The 19,970-nt window shown below is 47.4% G+C and overlaps 1 protein-coding gene across 7 annotated transcripts in view; it reads right to left on the reverse strand.

Annotated features, from left to right (window-relative positions):
• VPS53 (VPS53 subunit of GARP complex) overlaps positions 1 to 19,970 on the reverse strand; it is a 67,420-nt gene continuing 47,450 nt past the window's right edge. For all 7 annotated transcript variants that reach the window (XM_056340180.1, XM_056340190.1, XM_056340209.1 and 4 more), the window contains 5 exons: positions 15,885 to 16,033; positions 10,707 to 10,776; positions 6,594 to 6,731; positions 3,340 to 3,444; positions 1 to 2,958 (listed from right to left, as the gene is read on the reverse strand). In XM_056340180.1, the coding sequence (XP_056196155.1) occupies positions 2,788 to 2,958; positions 3,340 to 3,444; positions 6,594 to 6,731; positions 10,707 to 10,776; positions 15,885 to 16,033 (633 nt within the window). In that variant the 3' untranslated portion in view covers positions 1 to 2,787. The remainder of the gene's footprint in view (positions 2,959 to 3,339; positions 3,445 to 6,593; positions 6,732 to 10,706; positions 10,777 to 15,884; positions 16,034 to 19,970) is intronic.

Below are 19,970 nucleotides of genomic sequence, written 5' to 3' on the forward strand. Positions count from 1 at the left end.
TGAACATCAGTAACCATTTAATTCATTTTAGTGTCACACTCCAACATACAGCCAGAATTACACCTTGGCCAAAAGACCATAAAAAGTGACATCTTATAGAGGAAAAAAGATCACCCTTTATTCCCAAATGAGAGATGTAAACCCCAAACAGCTCACATACACATACAGACGTGCCAAATCTGATAAATACCCAAGACCCAGGGGACAAAAGCTGTATACTGAAGGTAAAAAAATGCAGACTTGCTCTCTAAAAGTGGAACTCCAAACACCCAGACCTGTAGCATTCAAAGACTGAAACTAAAAATCCATTTTTCTTTTTATTTCCTCTTATCTACAGAATGAAATGTGGAGAATGAAACGAGGGAAGCCTTTGGGGAAGGACGATAACTTGAACATCATCTTCAGCTATTCATAATTTAGTTAGTCTCATCCATAGACAGAGCAAAGAAAAATTAATCTGAAATAAATTATTCATCCCCTCCAAGGGAATAATGAATCTCTGCAAACCCATGTTCCTTCCTCCCTGGTTATTACATTTGTTATTACATTTGATAACGTGTGAACCATCCTGCACACATACCTTGAGATAATCTGTCCTTGGGGAACGGCGTTCATTGTGTCCTTGGGGAACTTTCCCATAATCCTGACATACTTTCAACCACGATCCCTTTTGTCACCCGATGTGAAATCACGAGAGGAAATAAATGAAGCAACAGCAGACCTGGCAAGATTTGTAAAACTGGAGTGATAAGAAACTGCTGTCGCTCCCCACACGTGTTGTTACTGCTGCAATGGACATCACTGCTACAGCTCTCTGCAACTGAGCACCCACACACCACAGCCAGGGCCCAAGCCTGGGGATCCCTGAAAATGCATCCTAAAGTTCCTGCAGCAGCAGGTTGGCCTGAACAGCGTTAATCTCTGCGGATTTATTCTTTCTGTTCCAATTCTGTGATCTACTCCTGCCCGTTCAAGCTCAGGCTCACCTGCTGGCTGTGCAAAGGGAGGATGGGATTTTACTAACCAGGCACCAAATTCTCCCTCCCACAGCCATGGGGCTGAGGAGAGGGAAGTGGAGCAGCCTGCACCCCAGAGGGAACAGTGCCGAAGCATGAACAGGCAGACACAGCATAAGCCCAGGTTCTGCCTCACTTGGGGATTTCTCATTTCACCCCCTCCCGCTCCAGTCCCAGTGAAGCTCTGGCTCTGGGTGGACGGAGCTCATTTTCCTGGAGCGTCTGATCCCCCCCTCCTGGACATGCAGCACAGCTTCTAGTAAATACAGCCCCAAGGCCCAAACTTGACCTGATGGGGAGCGTGACCCCCCCAAGAAGGCATCTGACAGTACATTTGCTCCTCACCTGCCAAACTTGTCTGGGACTTCTTTTTCTGCACATGCAAGTGATCAACATGACTGGCTGATCTGCCCCTAAACCCACACGGGATTCAATCATTCGTGGTTGGGCATGTGCCTTCAAAGTCCCCCCAAAAAGTACAGAGGAGTTTGGGAAGAAATCCAGCGTTACCAATGACGAAGTGATGTCTCCCTGCACGGACACTCCTTGGGGAAGCTCACAATGGGCAGGGCGCAGACACCCATGGACCCAAACCCTGCTCCACGCTGGCTTTGTGGCACGGTGCCAGCAGGAGCTGGTCCCCCAGGAAGGGGGGACTGGGTTATCCAAAATATTTCATCTCTGGTTCTCCTCCTCTCTGCACCGGTGCGAGCTGAAGCTCAGAGGAGGAAGAGGAGAGGAAGGTCCTCAAAGGCTGAGCCTGGTGCAAGTGTCCTGTCCAGGAAGAGGCCCCAGCTCCCTGTTAAAGCCAACATTTAAAAATGTTAAAGCAACCTCTCCTTGCAGGGCACTGAGGGTGCCAAAGGGGCACACCCCTGCTCGGGACACACTGGCTGGCGTGGGAATGAGGGGCTGGTGCTGTCTGCCGCTCACTCCATGAATGGCCCTTTGTGGAGGGAGGGCGAGATGCAGTCCGGGAACTCCCATCAGGGACAGTGGGAGAGCCCAGCACATGCGAGAGAAATAACAAGCAGCTGGAGATGGGCTCTGCAGATGTCTAGTTTGGCCTTTAAGCTGCAAGTGACCGAGTCTGCCGGCTTGTTGGCAGGAGGTTTGCCAAGGTGCTGAAGGCATTAATTCAGCATTTTCCTCTGGTTCTGCAAAGGATTTGCCTTGCTGTTTTACTGGTGGTTTATGTATGCCTGTCCTGGGAGCGGGGGAGAAATTTGCTCTGGGCTTCTCTCCTCAGCATCTCATTACTTCAGTGGAGCTGCAGATGCCGGGATCCCAGCTGTTAAAAGGTTGGATTTTTTTGGCAGTGGTGATGGTTTGGGGTTGGCTCCCCCCCTGCCCCACAATAAATAATGAAACAGAGGAACAGCCCTACAACAGGAGGTGAGCAGTAACACCAAAATCCTTGGTGCTGCAGCAGGAGCTCAGCCAGGCTGAAGGCTGGGACACCAAGTGTATCACAGCCAGATATTCTCTGAATCCACCTAAACTGTTTTTGTAGCTGCTGACTTCCAGATACCTCTATTTTCTCCACCATGTGGACCCAGCACTGTCCTGGGTTTCACGCCTGCTGAGCTAATGGCAAACACCTTCGTCTGAATGGAGATGCAGCACCACAGTGTATGATGGTTAAGAGACACAGGGAATGGGAGTGATGGGATGTAGATATTTCAGCAGCATACTGTAAATCACAAGTCTGATAAGCTTTGCTCCCAGTCACTGCAGCTAGTCCTGGGCAACAGAATTTCCTTCTGCCTGCTTAGAGTCTTTTTTTGATGAGTTTCTCCAGTTTCCGTATCCGAGAGGACTCCTGCTCAGGTGTAGGAGCACTCAACGAGAGGGAGCCGGTGTTCTCCACTCCGGAGGGGGGAGCCGGGAGGCGCTGGCGGAAAAGGTCCAGCATGCTGCTTTGCTCACTTCTCTTCAGGCCCTGTGGGAGCAAAAAACAGTGAAGCAAGACTGTTAGACTTCAACGATCTGGGAGTGGGTGTTCGTGATGATATCTGCAGGAGAGCCCATTTCAAACCTCAACCTTTTGTTCACCCACCAAGAGCTGTGCATAGAGCTCTGGATGATCCCAAGACAACTGGGCTCAGCCCCAGGAGCCAGAGCAGGTATGAGCATGTGAAGTGAACTGAAAAGCTATTCCTCAGTAGCAAATCCACAGACTTTCAGAGTACAGAGGATACACTTGCCTTAGAGTGCTTTTCCCACTCCAAAACCCATCTATATTTCTACTCCAAAAAAAAGCACCAACAATCTCCATGCAGTGCTAGCAGACGAGCAGAAACTCTGTGGGATAGTTTCTAACCTTCATGTCTAGTATCTTCTGGAAAGTGTCGGTGCTGCAGTCAGCAAGGAGCTTGATGTAATTGTCGACAAACACAACTGGGGGCTCGTGCGGAGCCATAACTACCTGCCAAGACAGGAAAAAAAAAGAGATCAGACAAATTCTACGAGTTAAAGCCAGCGTGTAGTCAACTCAGGCACACAAGCTGACAGCAGGACTGGCTTCTCCTAAAACAAAATGCTTAAGGAACAAGAAGGAGGCTGTACGTGCTGCTAATAACTGAGAAGTAAAGGTGAGTGAAGTAAGGAGCAGGGAGCAGGAGGGGGTCTCTTTCCACAGAGCAGCGGTTCTCGGTTCTCGGACCCAAGGGGCTGCATATCCTATTTCAAAGAGCAGCAGGACTCTGTCTGTGGCCTGTGGGCTGGCAGGCGCTGGCGTATTGTCAAAGCTCAAGATTTTATCTTGTTGCATGGGGAAGGCTAGCTGGGGACTTGCTTGGGGGAGGAAGGCAGCACTGCTGGTGGTGGTGACACTTCGAAAGTCCCCAGCAGATCAGGCAGCCTGGACACAGTCCAGACCATCGCTTGGATTGCATGTCCCTCTCGTTCCCTCCTGCCCAGAGGCAGGGTAGAGACAGTCTGTCACAGGGGGAATCTGACAACACTCTGCAGTCACTGCCTCTGTCCCCAGGACAGCGTGGGTCAGAGCAATCTGCTGTGCAGTCCTGCTTCTGGCACGTAACCTGATGGGTGAGCAGTGCCGCACGCAGCTGCTCTGCCCTTTGGTGCAGCTCCTCTTGTACGCTCCTCTGGAGAGACTGGGATGCAGTCGTGAATGCCCTGCTGACATCTGCCCTGGAGCACACACCCTCTTAGTCCCAGCAACGGTCAAGTCAGGAAAAAAAATTAAAATAGCCTTGAAGCTGGAAAGATGATTACTCATTGTTGTATTTTCCTTACATAAGCAGCAAGCTCCATGGAGAACACATCTTTTGATAATGCTGGGCAGCAAAACCATCTTTCTGGGGAAGTGTGTGTGTGTGTGTGAATGTGTGTGCTCATGCAGGGCAGAAACAGCACAGGACCAGACTCTTCCCTGCCTCTGAAAACATTTCCATATGTTTCCACTGACCCAGCTCACCCCACACTGTATTCTGTCACAGAGACATTTCTTTCTTTCCCTGCACTTCAGACCAATGAAACATCATAGCCATGTATACACTTATAAATCCTTAATTTACAGCCCTTGTAAAAATCTTCTGCCAAGATGAAAAGCTGGAACTTCAGACAGCGTAGCCAGAAACAGCTCTGCAGAACACGCGCACCCTGATGCCCCCCCCACCCCCCACTTGCATCTGTGTTTGTAGGGCTTAGCTGAATGTGTTTGTACCATCTACGGCTCCACGATGCTCCTACTGAACTAGCTGCACTGGTGTAAGACTGGGCATGCTACTGTACGGTGGTATTGTACGCAACACAGGCATCGCTTCTGCCATCTCGGTACTAGACAGGAGAGCCCTGAACTGAGGAGGAACGAATTGGCCTGTGCTTCTGATGGAGTGAAATAGCTCTATGAGAGAAGGCTCTTTATTGTACAATCTGGAAACAGCAGGGAGAGCCTGAGCACTGATAAAAAGAGACAACCCACAAGGCAAATGGAATGGCCAGAGATGACCAGTCAGCTCCAGGGTCTTGCTAGGAAACCTTCCTGCAGAAATACCGGTGGTCCAGCAGGGGCAGGCACTTCTGAGAGGCGCTTTTTTTTCTCCCAAACCCAAGAAATGGGTGCTGACACCAGCCCCAAACACTGCACGTGGCTCACCTAGATCCAGGGTGATCTATTCAGTCGCTATGACTAATAAACCTGCCCCAGCGAACCATTCAGCCCCATCACCTGCCAGTTACACGGGGCCTTATTTTGTAAAACAGCTCTGTGGAGCACTGAGCACCAGAAGCGTACTGCTGCTGAATTACTAGTTACACTGACAGGGAGCCCTCAGCTGGGGCCAGCAGAAGCGCTTTATGCAGCAGCAGGGCAAGCCGAGGATGTCTGAAAAAAACAGCCACGCTGCTACGGCACAGCCTGAGGAGCAGCAGCACTCCGCAGCCTGCACTCCCTGCCTGAGGTGCTTCCTATACTGCTTTCACCTCAATCCCTATGAAGCCAATGTGATGTTAAGGGTAGACAAATCAACTCCATTACTTTTCTGATTCCCATACAAGCTCCAAGGAGAGACCCGTTTCTGTGTGCAACAAGCACCAATCTCCCCTGCCCTGCTGTCTGCAGTACCACGGTATTTTTCTTCAGGTCATTTCTAAGAAAATTTAGACTTGCTTTAATGTATCCACTAACATCTCAGTCTCCTTACTCCAAAAGCACGGATTTGTAGAACTCATTTCTGAACGCAGAACACGAACTCAGCTGTGACATTACCTTGGGCATGGGAGCAAAGCCACAGTGAGCAGCAGGCAAGCAAGGAGAGCCCGGGCTCCGCACCTCCTCCTTGCCTTGGCTGTGCTTTACAGGAGGTCTGGCTGGCAGCTGCCTGTCCTGCCTGACCCTAGGTCCCACTAATTCACTTGCAGGAACATCTTCACAGCATTGCTAGTGAGCAGGGGGCAATCCCATGGCCCAGGAGGGTACAACTGCACAGCTCCCATGCCTTCTCCTGGGATTGAACCCAACTTCTTATGCCAGCAACAGGGGGGAAGGGGAGATTGCTTTGCTTGTTACTTTTTATGAAGACAACACACTGCTTTTGGGTCATTTTCCAGGCACCAGGTCTGGAAAATGAAAAAGGACTCTGGTGAATACAGTAACCCAGACATGTTTGCACTGGCTGTTACACTAGACAGTAAACAGGTGACTCAAGCACGGCTTGGCTTCCCTGCGCGATGGAGTCTGCACAAAGGCCTGGAGTAACCTGAACTGGAGGGTTTGCCCTGTGGCAGACACTTATGGATGCTAGCTCTCATTTTCACAAGCTCCTGAGGGAATCTAGCGCCCCAGCTCTCCTAGTGAGCAGAACCTGAGCCCTTGGTTACCTTGAAAAACGAGGGTGAAAACTCAAATGCAATCTTAAAGGAGACTGGGGGCAAACCCAAGGCAACTAAGCCAGTTCTGTAGAACAGCTGGCAGTGCACCCGGACAAGCTCGCATACGTTCATGTGCAATTGCAGATTGCCGCGTTCTAAAGGAAGGGCCCCCTGGAATTTGCTTGCTCTGATTCCCAGTCCAGCAGTCTGGCTGGCAGGTTATCAAAAGTCTTGAGTTACCTTCAGGATCATTTCAGCCCGAGTCATGCCTTTCACCACTATCTTTGTGTAGCTGGCAGGAGCCTTCCTCACCACTTGGGACCCAATGGAGGGCAGATCCAGGAGAACCATCTTCAGAGAGTGAGTGTCCAGCAGCAGCTGCAATAGTTAATCGCACCCTGTTATTCAGGTCCCTTTTCCCAAGCTCCGTTAGCTGTTATAATCCAACATCCTTAAAACTCTAACACTTCCCACATTGGAAGAAGTCCTGCTAATGGTTCTGCAGGAACAGGAGGGACTGACCCACGTAATGAGAGTCAAGGAGCCACGATCACCCGTGGCTACGTGTCAGCACCATCTGTTGATTTTAAAAGAGTACTGCTCTGCTGACTTGAAATGACTTATGGCAGCTCAAGATCTGGCACGTCAGGCATGGATTTCCAGTCCTCTTCCCCTGGACAGCATAAAGCGAAACAGTCTCAATTACCTGTAGCTGTAACATTATTTAAATACTGAGGTCAAATGAATTAACACCATGCTTCCTCCTGCATCCAGCCACCCACTGGGTCAGGTTTTCTGCATTTACTTAACCACTTCATTTTGGGTTTTTTTTTCTTTAAAAAGAAAACTACAACACAGTACAGCTACGCTGAGAACAGCTCAATAGCCTGTGCTCCGTGGCAGACTGAAACACACAGCCTGTACATTGTTTTTTACTAGAGTAGTGGCTAAATAAGCAGCAAGCAGCAGCCTGAAATTTAGCCCAGACAAAGCACTGTCTGATGACAAAATGCTATGGGTTAGGGTTTCTTAGAGCAAAATTACCCCAAATACCATACTCTTCTGATTATACAAGGTACATCTGAAGAGGGGAGACAAGCCTAGTGGACAGAAATCCAAAATCACACTAGAGGAAGAGTAGCACAATTTATTTCTACAGCAGCGAGTGTGAAAGCCTGCTGGGCTGTCGGCATACCCAGTGCGTTCCCTACAGAGGGGCTCTCAGGAGCAGGTGGAAGTTCATTTTTCTGGAGCAATACACAACATCACGGGCATTGCAGAACCCCCCAGCCATCACCGCACAACACAATACGAGCATTTCTGGTATGGCTTTCAGCACACGTGGGAATTCAGTTCAAATACAAAGGACAGAGCCGAGGAGGAGGGGCAGTGGGTCACGCCAGTTCAAATCTGGACCCTGTTATCTGCGGCAGCGTATCATTGCTGTGCGCTGCCTGTTTCAGGCTTTGCCATCAATCTTGTCCTGGGAAGCTAGGAAACCACAGCATAAACCAGCAGCTCTGTGCACCCAGGAGCTGCTGGAGCCTGATGTCAACTCAGGCTGTCATAGCTGGATTCCTGTGTGTCTATGAAGGATCCCGTAGATGGAAGATTTTTCCATGGTTGGGGAATACACATCTTTCCCACATAAACTTGCTCATGTCTAATAGGAGTCCTGTGCACTCTGCAGCCTTTCCCACAGCCACAGCACTCACAGGCTCCGTCCCCTCACCCTATTTCCCCTCATTATCCACTCCAGGTCTCAGAGACTGAGAGCTGTTATTACGTTAGAGACACAAACACAGAAAGCGAAACCTCGTAGGTCTCGTTCCCCGCACTGAACACCTCCATAAATACCACCAGATTTCAAACATGATTATTAGCAAACAGCAAGAAAAGCTGTGTTTAGGACTGGGAAGGCCAGGAAAGCATATTCCACAGCAACATTTGCACCAAAGGAGAGAAACCGGTGCAGGAAGATGCCAATGGGTGACCAGGGGTGTGTTCAAAAGATGCTAAGGCAATTGAGGACCTACATGCTGTGGAGAGAGAGGACATCAGCTTCTGAAGACCTCTGTACATCTAACCCCAGGAAGGTATGTCCCACTTAAAATGAGATATATTCATTGTGAATCAGGCTAATAGAAACCTTCCCAGCTTGCTTTAAAGCAGCAAATTGGGCCTGTTATTCCAATACAGTAATATTAAAACCTTTTAACATTAGACACAAGCCCACTGCTGGCAACCGGTTAATAACTTTAGATGCTTGTTTAAAAAAAAAAAAAAAAAAAAAAAAAGAGAGAGAGAGACTTCATTTAATCACTCTCAGGTTATTGCTCATCGCACAAGATGAGCAGGAACTGCGCTTCACTCATTTGCTTTCCATTAAGAAAGAGGAAGGTTTTGATGTAAAGCTCGCGTTTCATTTTGCAGACACACACTGCTCAGAACCCATCTTTGATGCCTAAAACCCAAGCAGCTTTTAAGGCACTGATTTGAAGTTCACGGCAGTCCCATTAGGGATGATTTTGCTTTGCTTTTTTTTTTTTTTTTTCCTCCTAATTAGCCCACAGGGGAACAGCCGTATGTGCAGGGAACAGCTGAAAGCCTGCCTCATCCAAACCTCATCCTCACAGAGTAGCAGGGTCCCAGCCCACAGGGTGGGAGATGAAGGGTCCCAGCCCTGCAGCTGCACCCATGGTCTCAAGACAATAAATACCCTGTGCTGCCCACCCACGTGCAACGCAGGACGGGGGCTCTGACAAGGGGCAGTGTTTCAACAGAAATGTTACGTTAATTTGAGTGGCAATAATTCAGCGTCCTTCCTTCCCTGAGGCTGCGTCTCACCGTCTTGCGGTATCTACGGCTCTCACAGAGCAACAGGGAGGCAGGTTCCTGGGAGAAAGCTGGGCAGTCCCGAGCCCCAGGGGTTGCGTTGTTGCTTCTGTGGGTCTCAGTTACTCAGTCGCAGAGGTGGGAACAACTCTTCCCCGCCACTTGTGTGTTTGCAATGTCTGAGGAAGCCAGGCCTGGAAGGCATTTATGCAGGAAAGGTCCTGCCTTCCAGGCACTGCAGCATCACTTGCCTAGTGACATTCAAAACTCCCACCAAACCCTGGGCCCTCATTTAGCAATTTTTTGGGACAGAACAGAGAAAACACTGAGCTACACCTCCACAACCCCATCCGTCCCACACCTCTGGGAAGAAGACAGCAGCCATCCACAACTAGCATGCAAACTGGAGGAGGCAAAAACCTATTTGCACTCACTGGAACTCAGCCAGGATGCAGGCTCTAGCAAAACCACCATCAGGCTGTGGAGGAGCCCTTGGGCTCCCATGGCTTTATTTCCTCAGAGAGGAAGGAGCCAGCACCTGGGAGCAGCGCTTAAGAGTCCCTGGGAGGACCTGGCATTGCTCTGCTTGGGAGCTGGCATGCTGCCACCGCAGGCACATGGTGCTGAGCACCGCCGTCACTGGGCCCGCGCGGGGAACACCTAGGAACCAACCTACTCTTGGCATACAGACGGTCACATGAGACCAAGCACTGTGTGTGTTTTATGTTCAACACTTATTAAAAAAAAAAAAGGTATTGGTGTTTAAACTACCTGAGGTGAGAAACTGCCTGGACACCTGGGGTTTTGGGTTGGGGCTGTTGTTGGTTTTTTGGTAAAGTTTTCCTGTTGTCTCACTTCCCCTCCAAATAATGCTTCCTACATCAATTTCTTTCAAGGAGCAGACACATGCATGAACAAAGCATTAAAGCCGTTACTGCACAGGTCCTCTCCACCCTGGTGCTTCTTCAAGGGGAGAAAAGCAGCAGCACATACCATCCAAAGACTATGCATTGACCATGCCCCAGCTCTTCTGAGCAGAGAAGCAACAGGCTTGAGTTTAACCCTGGGAGAAGGCACAGCAGCAGCAGAGGGAGATTTGAGAAAGGACGGGACAGAAAACACACAGTCTTTCTGAGAAGGACACGGGAGCTGCTTGCAATCGTTTCTGCCACGAGCAACCTTCTTTTCCTTTGTGTGAGCACACTGAAGACAATCTCATCATGACACCTTAAGACAGGTATGTAAGAGATCTGTTGTTCTGTGCTATTGTTACTGGGAGTGGCAAAGCGAGAACTCCTCTCCTTGGGAAGGTGGCTAGGAACCCTCTCCCAGGACCGGTTCAACTGCATGTCCCTATAAACCTGGTTCACTCTGCCCTGTTCCAGAGTGTATCCCTGTTGCCTCAGCTGCACCAGAGTTCAAGTCGCAGCTCAGCTTTCTGCCCCTTTTTACCAAAAACTGCCTTCTTGAACCCAAAAGTCAGAAAATACAGCAGCCAATGCAGCTACTTTTCCTTACCTGTTCTGCGCCCACCATGCTAATCGGTTTGCACTTGAAGAGATGGTTAATGAACTTGGGAATGAAGGAGCTGCAGAGAAGAGATACAAAATGACACAATTACATGTGAATATTTGGAGTCAGGCAGTCTTCTGTGGTAAACAAACCATGCAAAAAACAAACCAGGATGGCCTTCCACAAAGACGTTGGAAGTGCTTCGTTCTCAAGCTGATCCCAGACACATTAAGTATACTAAATAAAAAACCCCAAACCCTAGGTACATTTCTTTTGCTTTAATCCACACTGATCTCAAAGTTAATTGAGAGGCTGCACACATACTCTATGTAAACAAATTGCTATAAACTATATATGAAGTACTGCAGTACAAGGTCAAGAACAAGCAAACAAACTATTGTACATCATAAAAACAGCAACATGTCAGGATTAGTAGAGCTATTCATGGAGTGGAAGTATCTCAATTGTAGCCAGAACCTACATGTTACTGCATACAAGTAATTCCATAACACGCATATTAGACAGTGAACTTGAGGTCCAGCCAAGGCTGGAGGTCTGCTGGGCCCTGGAAAGGCACTCTTCCAGAAAGCTTCAGGCCAACACAACCAAGACAAGAAAAAGTTTTGTGAAAAGGAAAACACCATTACTCTACTAATGCAGACTTCAGACTCAGCAAAACAACTACGGTATATAGACTCAACTGGGGAGAACGTGGCAAGGATGGAAGACCAGTATTTGCCACCTTGGACAACGTACTCCAGAGCATCAGCTTTGGTTTCAACTTTTTGCTTCTTGATTTTAGATCATACCACTCATAACTCTTGCCTTCCTTTTGCTGCCTTGGTTTTTAATCTACTCCGTTTCTTTCACACAGCCTTCTTTGGCTGAATGCCTCCAGGGCTCACGTTTCCAGGACCTTGTCCATGACCTGGTGGCAGGTCTTACATTTTAATGGCTCTGTCCTAAGTTCATACAAGTCGGTCTGTTTTCTGCCCTTTTGAATGAGGTGCTGTTTATGGTGATGATCTAAATTCAGCATGGTTTCCCCCTTGCATCTGTCCAGCTGTTTGCTTCCTTCCCACAAAACAAGGAGCACGGACAGCATCTTGTTTGTCCTGCCACCTGTTTTCTAAGCCAGGACGTTTATTTTTCAGCCTTTCTCAGGGAAGAACGACAAAAGTGTAACTCAGGCACAGAGCATGCCAAGCTGCTGAGCAAATTGAAAGAAATGGTTCAAGGAAGAGTCCTTCCAAGCAAAGGCTCCTTCCCTTCCCCTTCCCTCAGACACAGCCACGACCTCTCTCAGTGAATCATCTTTTCCTGGAGAAATGTCAAGGAGAACAATTTCAAACTGCTGTTGAGAATCAGCTACTGGGCTGCCCCAAACAGTTTTGAATTTGGCCACCAGAGAAACAATCTTGGCAACAAAGTACAAATACGAGGAGGAAAACAAGCCCCTTCTCCTCTTGCACGAAAGCATTACAGCAGAGATGCAACTTCTCTGGTTTAGAATTCCATTTTTCAGGTGTATAACTAATTCCCAGAGAGCAAGTGCCAAGCACAGCTGGAGCTTAGGTGATCCTGTGAAATGATCAATCGGTAGCAGCTCTGGATGCAGCAGCTTGCTACGAGCAGAAGAGCGGAAGAAATTAATTGTACCTTTGATCTTGCATGTAGGTCCAATTCTCCTTCCCCTCTCTAAGGTCAGGCATGGAGCTAATGCTCATGTTGTGTATGAGAAATAGGGTGAGCCCTTCTTTCTGCAGGGGGGCAGACCAGCAGCCAAAGGACCCCCTCCCCTTTTTCTTAATCTTCTTTTCTATATAACCACATGGTCTCCCATTGACAGCATTCTGTCTTGCACGAAACAATTCCCAGGCCCCTTAGGATGGCCACCCACCATCAATGCAGAAGGGTAAAGCGACCTTCCATCCCCACATGCCTGTTATTTCACGCTGCCTTATTGGAAACAGCTTCTCAACTCCAGCAGGACAGACAAGACAAACCATAAGATCCAAGGGCTGCTCTGGTATTTTTTTCTTTCTTTTTTTTTTTTTTTCTTTTTTTTGGACTGGCAGAGACCATCAAGAGCAGTTGCACTTAACTGAAAAATTGGCTTGAGTCTCTTGCCTAGGCTGGACTCAGCACTTGGCTCTCTTAGCATACAGCAGGCAATCCTGATGCAAATAATACGTGCGTATTCAATGGTAATGCTCTGCACGAGGTTTTGTACTCTAAATGCCTTTACTCCCTGCACATCCACAGAACGAGGTTGGATGCCAGAATTCATTTACAGTTTCAGCTATAAAACTGAATCTAGCAAACCCTCCATAGAAGCAGACAAGTCCCCAGTGTAATAATAAAGCAGTGCAAGACAGCTTGGGAACTTAAAGCACAGAAACCACAGCATCTGAGAGGCTCCCATCCAACGGGAGTGGCTCTGCCAAAGCCTGTGTTTTCCTAATCCCCTGCATGGATGATGCATCGAACACAATGCCTTGCTAAGCAAGGCAGACAGAGATGCAACCACAGCCTGTCTGTCCGACGGGAGATGAGCTACTGCAGGACATCGTTCAAAGCATCCTGATGTTACTGAGTCATTACAGCTGAGAAGGGTTTCCAGCTTTATGCCACCCGCCAAGGTGGTGACCACTCTTGCAGGCTTGCCCAGGCTTAGCTCAGCTCACTGCCTCAAAACCTCCAGGAGCCTCTTCATCATGATCTCCTTCCACCTAACTCCTCTCACTGAAAGCATGGTGCAAAGGCCAGAGCGACTGGAAGGATGCCTGCTGCAGCGACCCACCACGCTTGGCTGTTTGTAATGGACGAGCTGCTTTTCTGGCGAGTGGGAGAGCTGTTTGTTTTTCCTGTCTCTCAGTTCTAATCTCTTCCTCATTGAGGTCAGGTCACACTTCCCAAACACATCCCGGCGCAGCAGCCACGGCTTCACCGCTGCGGTTTTTTGTTTCAAAGGATAAAGACCGAGGTGCAGTGAGAAGAGAGCCCTTCACCCTGCCTGCAAATGCCTCCCGGAAAGCTGGCTGCTTCTCACCGTTTCAAGGCAGTAAGGGTTGCATATTGGTCAAAACAAAGCAAAAATGACAAATGAGTTCAGAGGATTGATGCCATTTCTGATGGCCGTTTTAATTCTTCCAGATTTGGCTCAGATCCCTCAGTTTTAAATTTAGTGACTTTAGATGCCTTCTCCCCTGTGGTCCTGTAACTCAACACCAGCGCTTTACACAATCCATTAGAGCTGAGAAGTGGCTGGCAGTTCAAAAAGATACAGGCATTAACATACGGGGAAGCACAATGCCTGTTAAAAGGATTTTCAGTGTTGTGGAGCACACAAAAAGCCAGGTATTTACACTGGGCAGACCAGCACATTCCATGAGAACTCAGATTCAAAAGTACAAATGTTTGTATGCATTAAAATGTCATAAGCATTTTAAGTGGATCAGCACACCCTTACCACTGGGCTAGTTCTCCTTAAAACCAGGTTGTACAGGACTCTAAAAACGATCTGGCAAAACCCATCTTCAGGAACCAGATTTTAATTTCTGCACCTGATCCATGGCCCAGTGAATTCAGGACTGTGCCTTAATTTTAGCATGCTGCCGATCAGAGCTGTAGCTGTCTTAAAAAAGGCCTTGAAGTGGAGCGGCAGTTTTGCAGGTTTCTGTGCTCTTCTGTAGAACAAGCTGGGATGGCACTCAGCTGAGATGTGAACTTTACTCAAATGTGAGAGCTGGGTATTTTATCTGGAGTTTACTTGGTATGTGCTTAGCAATAAAGTTAAAAGGGAGGCAACTAAGCTGAGGTATTAAGAGTGTGCTGTGAACAGCTGAGTAAATGGGGTTTTTTATTCATCACCATGTTAGCAATATAAAATTCAAGCGTAACCACATAGAAGGCTTAAGTGCAATAAATTTTCACTGAGACAGCACTTCAAACAGTGATTATGGGCAACGTCATAATATGATTTATCAGCAACTGCTCCTTAATGCAAAGTAATGAGTACCCTGAGATAGAGACGGGGAATGAAACTCTCAGGCCAGTCTCCCTGCTGCGAAAACTAACAGTTCTCAGGAGAGCCTACTGCATCCTCCCCTGTCGAAGCAGGAGCTGAAGCTCCAGCCTGAAACCCAAACAGCAACTGCCAGGCCATAGCGTTTATTTCAGGATGATTAGCTTATTCCAGATGAATGAAACGTTAAGGTATTTTAGAGTGACACATGATATGCATGGTACTGCTCTCAAGTTTACTAGCACAGTCACATGCAACACCAAAAGCAGCAGCTACAATTGGCAGAGTCCTCCTGAGGGTTTTTCTTGGGGCATTGGCATGTAAAACTCAGCTGGCCACAGGCAGTAGGGAAGAGTTCAAAGTATCTTTCCAAAGAACTGAATTTTTGTGTCAGACACATAGCTTCAAAGTTCGGGTGTCCAAGAGATGCTGGAGGGTTGCACCCTCAACCCTGAATCCAGAGGCAAGCGGTATTTCTGCCTCATCTTCCAGTTCTTTCATGCTGCTCAACTTTAAGTGACTTGCCAGGAAGACACACATACTACCCCCCAAATCTGAATGTCTATTTCCCCTCCTTACTAAACTATTTTTGCACAGAAAAGCAGCTTTTAGACTGTGAAGGCAGAACAGACTCATCACACATGCCCTCCTTACAGCGCTATAGCTATTAGAAAAGTTATTTTTGGGCAGATGATGCACCAAATTTCTCAGTACCTGGAAGCACCACAGCCTCTTATCACTGCAAGGAAAGTAGGTTCCCAGAGCAAGAGTCATGTCTACATTCAGATGTTCAAAGCCTTTTAAATATGTCCAACCCAAAATGTTCTGTACTTGGCAAAGAGTAGACAGTGATCATCACAATATTTTATGGGATGGTTCAGGCACATAAGGAGGAACCAATCAATAGAAATAGCTGAGAAAATCTGCCTCAGCAGGAAACTTGAGACAAGAAAGTGAAGGATCTTTTAACCTTGCCAGCAGCTGCTGGCGTTTGCTGCCCTACCCCACCTCCCTCTGTGCTCTCCTTGGGTGGAGAGGGTCTTCACCCAGACACTAACAGCCACTGATGCTGCAAGCTAGAGAGCAAACAATCATGTACAAACAGACTAGTGAGAACCAGAGAGCTTGATAAACTCTGTGCCACGTTGCTAACTTACTTTGCAAATTTTATACAGAACTGAGTGAAATACTTTCTCGTGGAGGCCAGATTGTCGCGGATGATGGGGACATTCTGTTTGATGTGGAGAATCACTGAGGTGACATAAGGACTCTGGTCACCAACGTGTTCCACATTCTGCCACTGCATCTGCACAAACGGGAAAAAACAACCAAAAAGACTGTTTAAATCATTAAGATTCAAGCAACAGGTAAGGAAAACTGTACGAACTTCCTGCCAAAAGATCTCTAAGGAATCATCAAGAGACTGCTCCAGCAATTCACCACCAAGGTCAAGTTCTTCGTCACTACACTGACTGAGCAAAACCCTTCTACAACAAGATACAAAGAAAACCCAGAACAGCCCTTTTGGCACCAGGGCAGAGAGATTGTGACCGGTAACCTACACGAACGGGGACCGTTAGGATGAAAAAAGCTTTCAGAGCATGCCAGACTGCCTTAATATTTAACAGTTTCCAGTTTGCTGGGATGAAGTGCCCATATAAATCCTGATTACAGGCATTTGAGAAAATATCTGCAAGCTTGCAAAGTCTGGATTCCTGTATGGCAGCCAAAACTTTAATACTGGTGAGACTGATGACAGATAGATGGAAGAGGTAGAAATAGCCTTAAAGTCCAAAGCACTCTACACCAGCGCAGCTCACACTGAAAGCACTTTGGGTGTATAAGCTAGGATGCCAACTTCAGCTCATCCCAAATATATGTAAAAATATACAAAACAAGAAGTTACTCAACCTCCCATTTTGTTTTCATTTACCGTCAGCAGAAATGCAGCAGAACAGCCCCTGTAAGCCAGATGTGCAACTCCCTTGACCTTCTCTGAGCCTCATCTGCAGTACACAGGGAGCACAGAGTAAATCACGTGGGGAAAAGCACAAAACCCAAAAGGTAACTGGGCAGGGTAAGACCTGGCCAAGCATCTATGTATGTAACAGTCTCACTGAGCAACACGAGCGTCCAGAAAAGTGTTCTTAACTCTGCTACTGTTTAGAGACGTGCACACTCTGCAACATGCTCCAAATGTTTGGAGATGCTGTTCTCATGCTGGAGACAAAACAGGAGGAAAACATAAGAAATCTGGATAGGAAACTGGGCACACGCAGAAGATGAGCTTTTTCTTTTGAGGGGGGGTGTTTGTCCTCAAACTTGTTTTCTCAAGTTCTGGATTTTGCATGTAAAGTTTTTTATTCCTGGTTTTAATTTAATTATGGCTACTTTGCCCCCTGCAACCCAGCCAATTCCATTCCATCCAAACAACATGCAGCTTAAAGTGATTTAATGGGCAAGAGAAGCCAAATTCTTTGCAAAATCACAGTATCTGAGAGAGTCTACACTTGTCCTACCAAAACTGTCTTTATGTAAACCAAACCAAAAAAAACCCCAACCTGCTTATCTCACATCACCCGGGTAGCTAGAAGGGACATCTCATCACCTGCTCTACAGGTTTTTGTTCCGTCTTATTTTCGATTGGAAGATTACTTAAGAGCCAACCACTTTTCTACTCCTCATGGTACTTGTCATATGCGAAGAAAATCCGCTGTGCCTGTCTCCCTGACGGACTCACACATTCCCAGCCCTGGCCCTTCTTGACAGGCAGCGATTCTCCACCAACAGACCATCCCCACATAGTGGGAATGGCCAGAAAGTGGGAAGGGACCGCTGAGCTGAATTACTGCAACAACAACAAAACAGTAGCTTTTTCATTTGGTTGGTCTTCATTCCAAAAGCAATACTTTACAACCAGACCTTTAAAGCACGAACAGTAAAAATAGCCCTTTGTGTGTGTGTACGTGGGTGTGTTCCAACACCCCCCCACCCCCCAAAAAAAAAGCAACACACCCCAACCAGTAGCTGCAATGAAAGAAACAGTACACATACTGAAAATTCATCAGAAGAAATATGAGCCCAACTCTTCTGGTAAAAGCTTTGTTCCTGTCATTTTAAATGTATTCCTCTTTTTCCCTCGCCCTGTGTTTTTCTTGGGATATCCACATAGTTTACATACACAAGCTGAAAATAAATGAGTCCAAGGAACAGGAGCAGCGAGGCGTCGTGCTTGCAGCCAAAGGGAGAAGCCCAGCACGTGGGGTGCCCCAGCAGCAGCCGAAAGGCACCTGGCACCCCCCAAGGACATGGGGTGTTGTGGCCACCTGTAAGAGCAGGACCTGGCGCTACCTTCAGAGCTGGTTTTTACAACAAAAACACTGGGCTGTCGAGGGTTTAGCACTTTATTACAAAAGGGAAGGAAAAAAGAGAAACCCCGAGCAAAACTGGGGTGGTTTGGCACAAGACAAGAGCTGCGCTGCCTCTGGGCGTAGTGGGGGCTCAAGAGCGCTCCTGGGTCTGCCCAGCTGTGGGTCCCCGTGTCCCCACATGTCCCCGTGGCCCCAGTGGGGTGACAGGGCCAAACCAGGAACCCCACCAGGTCCCTCCTCCATGTCAAGCACTGACAAGGGTCTCTAGCAAAGGGGTTGCTTCATGATTTAACGGAAGAGGAATTAGCCTCCAAGCCTCCCCGTGCTCAGTAGCATCCCACCTGCCAGCATCACAGCATCACAGGCTGCAGACAGGGCACGGGGAGCGTCCGTAACCACCAGGCCAGCACCCTGACCCCATGTTGCTCATGCAGGAAGAAGTGGGAGGGGAGAGGAAAGCCAGCGGGCTGCAGGCAGCGGATACTGCCGCCTTTGAAACCCACTCTGTTGTTTTCTGCCACCAGTTTTGGTTTGCAATGTTGCGTGCTGTACCTTACTCAAAGGCTAAAATGCACTCACGCTGACTTTTTAATTAGCAGCTGGCAGTCCCGATTGCTCTGCTCTTGGGGTTTCCCTCGTATGTATTGGGGAGTTTATTAAAGCTCCATGTTTAAGCACTTGCTGTTGTCCACTCAGTTGTAAGGAAGTAGGAAATTGCAGCTGTGCCAAATGGTTTTAGCAAAATATAAAAAACCAGCAAGCGATCGACACGAGTCACTAAAATGTCCCCCAGCCCCACTTACAAGCACAGTTTTACATATAAACTGATGGTTAATTCAGCAAGTAAATCAAGCCTTATCCAGTGTAATCCATAAACTTAACTGGGGCAAAAATATCCCATGCAGATTAGCAGTTCCCTCATCCCAACAATTAAAAATAAAGCACACCAGGCAATTTAAGCTACAGATCAGTACAACGTATTCACAGTACTTTGTTATCCAGACTATGACAACAGGGGTTTAGGGAAAATTCCTCTCCCACCTCACAACCCAGCTCCCCCTCCTACAGCCGTGCTTCATCATTCTATACCTGCTCTAAAGTCTGAGTAAAGATTATCACCCACAAGCTTTGTAATATGGGGCCTTCTCATCATCTAGCATTTCTTCCAGAACACATGAGGTAAAGAATCAGGGAAACTGAGCACCATTCCCAGCTGAAAGCAATATCCACAATGCTGTTTTCTGTGCTAAGTCTCTCAAAGTGGCCTGTAGCCAAAGTGGATTTAGAGGTTTAAGTATTTCTTAATTTACCTCTATAGTTACTGAACGTTTTTGCAAGGGAAAAAAAAAAAAAAAAAAGAAGCCAGACTCAAACAAAAGACTGGGAATGTTCAATCTTGGAGGACACCAGAATGAAGTAAATGAAAAGAAGCTAAACAAAGGAAGAGCCCTAGTGGAGTATGGGTCTTGAGATAGATATGCTTTCCCAGTACAGGAAAATTGGAATGGATCAGCCACACAGTGTTTACTCCTTTAATATAGACTGAAATTTTACACTTACAAATACTAAGTCTGCATTTAAATAATTACATGCATTTCTTGCTCAACTGTCAGAGTAATAACCCAGCCCTGAAGGAAAGGGAGGAGGTGGGTGAGGGAAAACACTCTTGCACCAAACCCAAGCCTAGTAAAAATCACATAAAAGCAACTCTGTCTGATGCAAATAGTGGAATGTGTGCACAAGTGACAAGTATTTATTTAGCTAATTTCATAACACTTAACTTGTTTATATATCATCAGTCCCATCACATGTGCTGCATTTTACCAGTGTTCCAAAGACAAAAATAAATGGCCTACCAGCTGCTGCTTTCTC

Source organism: Falco biarmicus, chromosome 1 (genome assembly GCF_023638135.1).
Source record: "Falco biarmicus isolate bFalBia1 chromosome 1, bFalBia1.pri, whole genome shotgun sequence".
Lineage (NCBI taxonomy): Eukaryota > Metazoa > Chordata > Aves > Falconiformes > Falconidae > Falco > Falco biarmicus.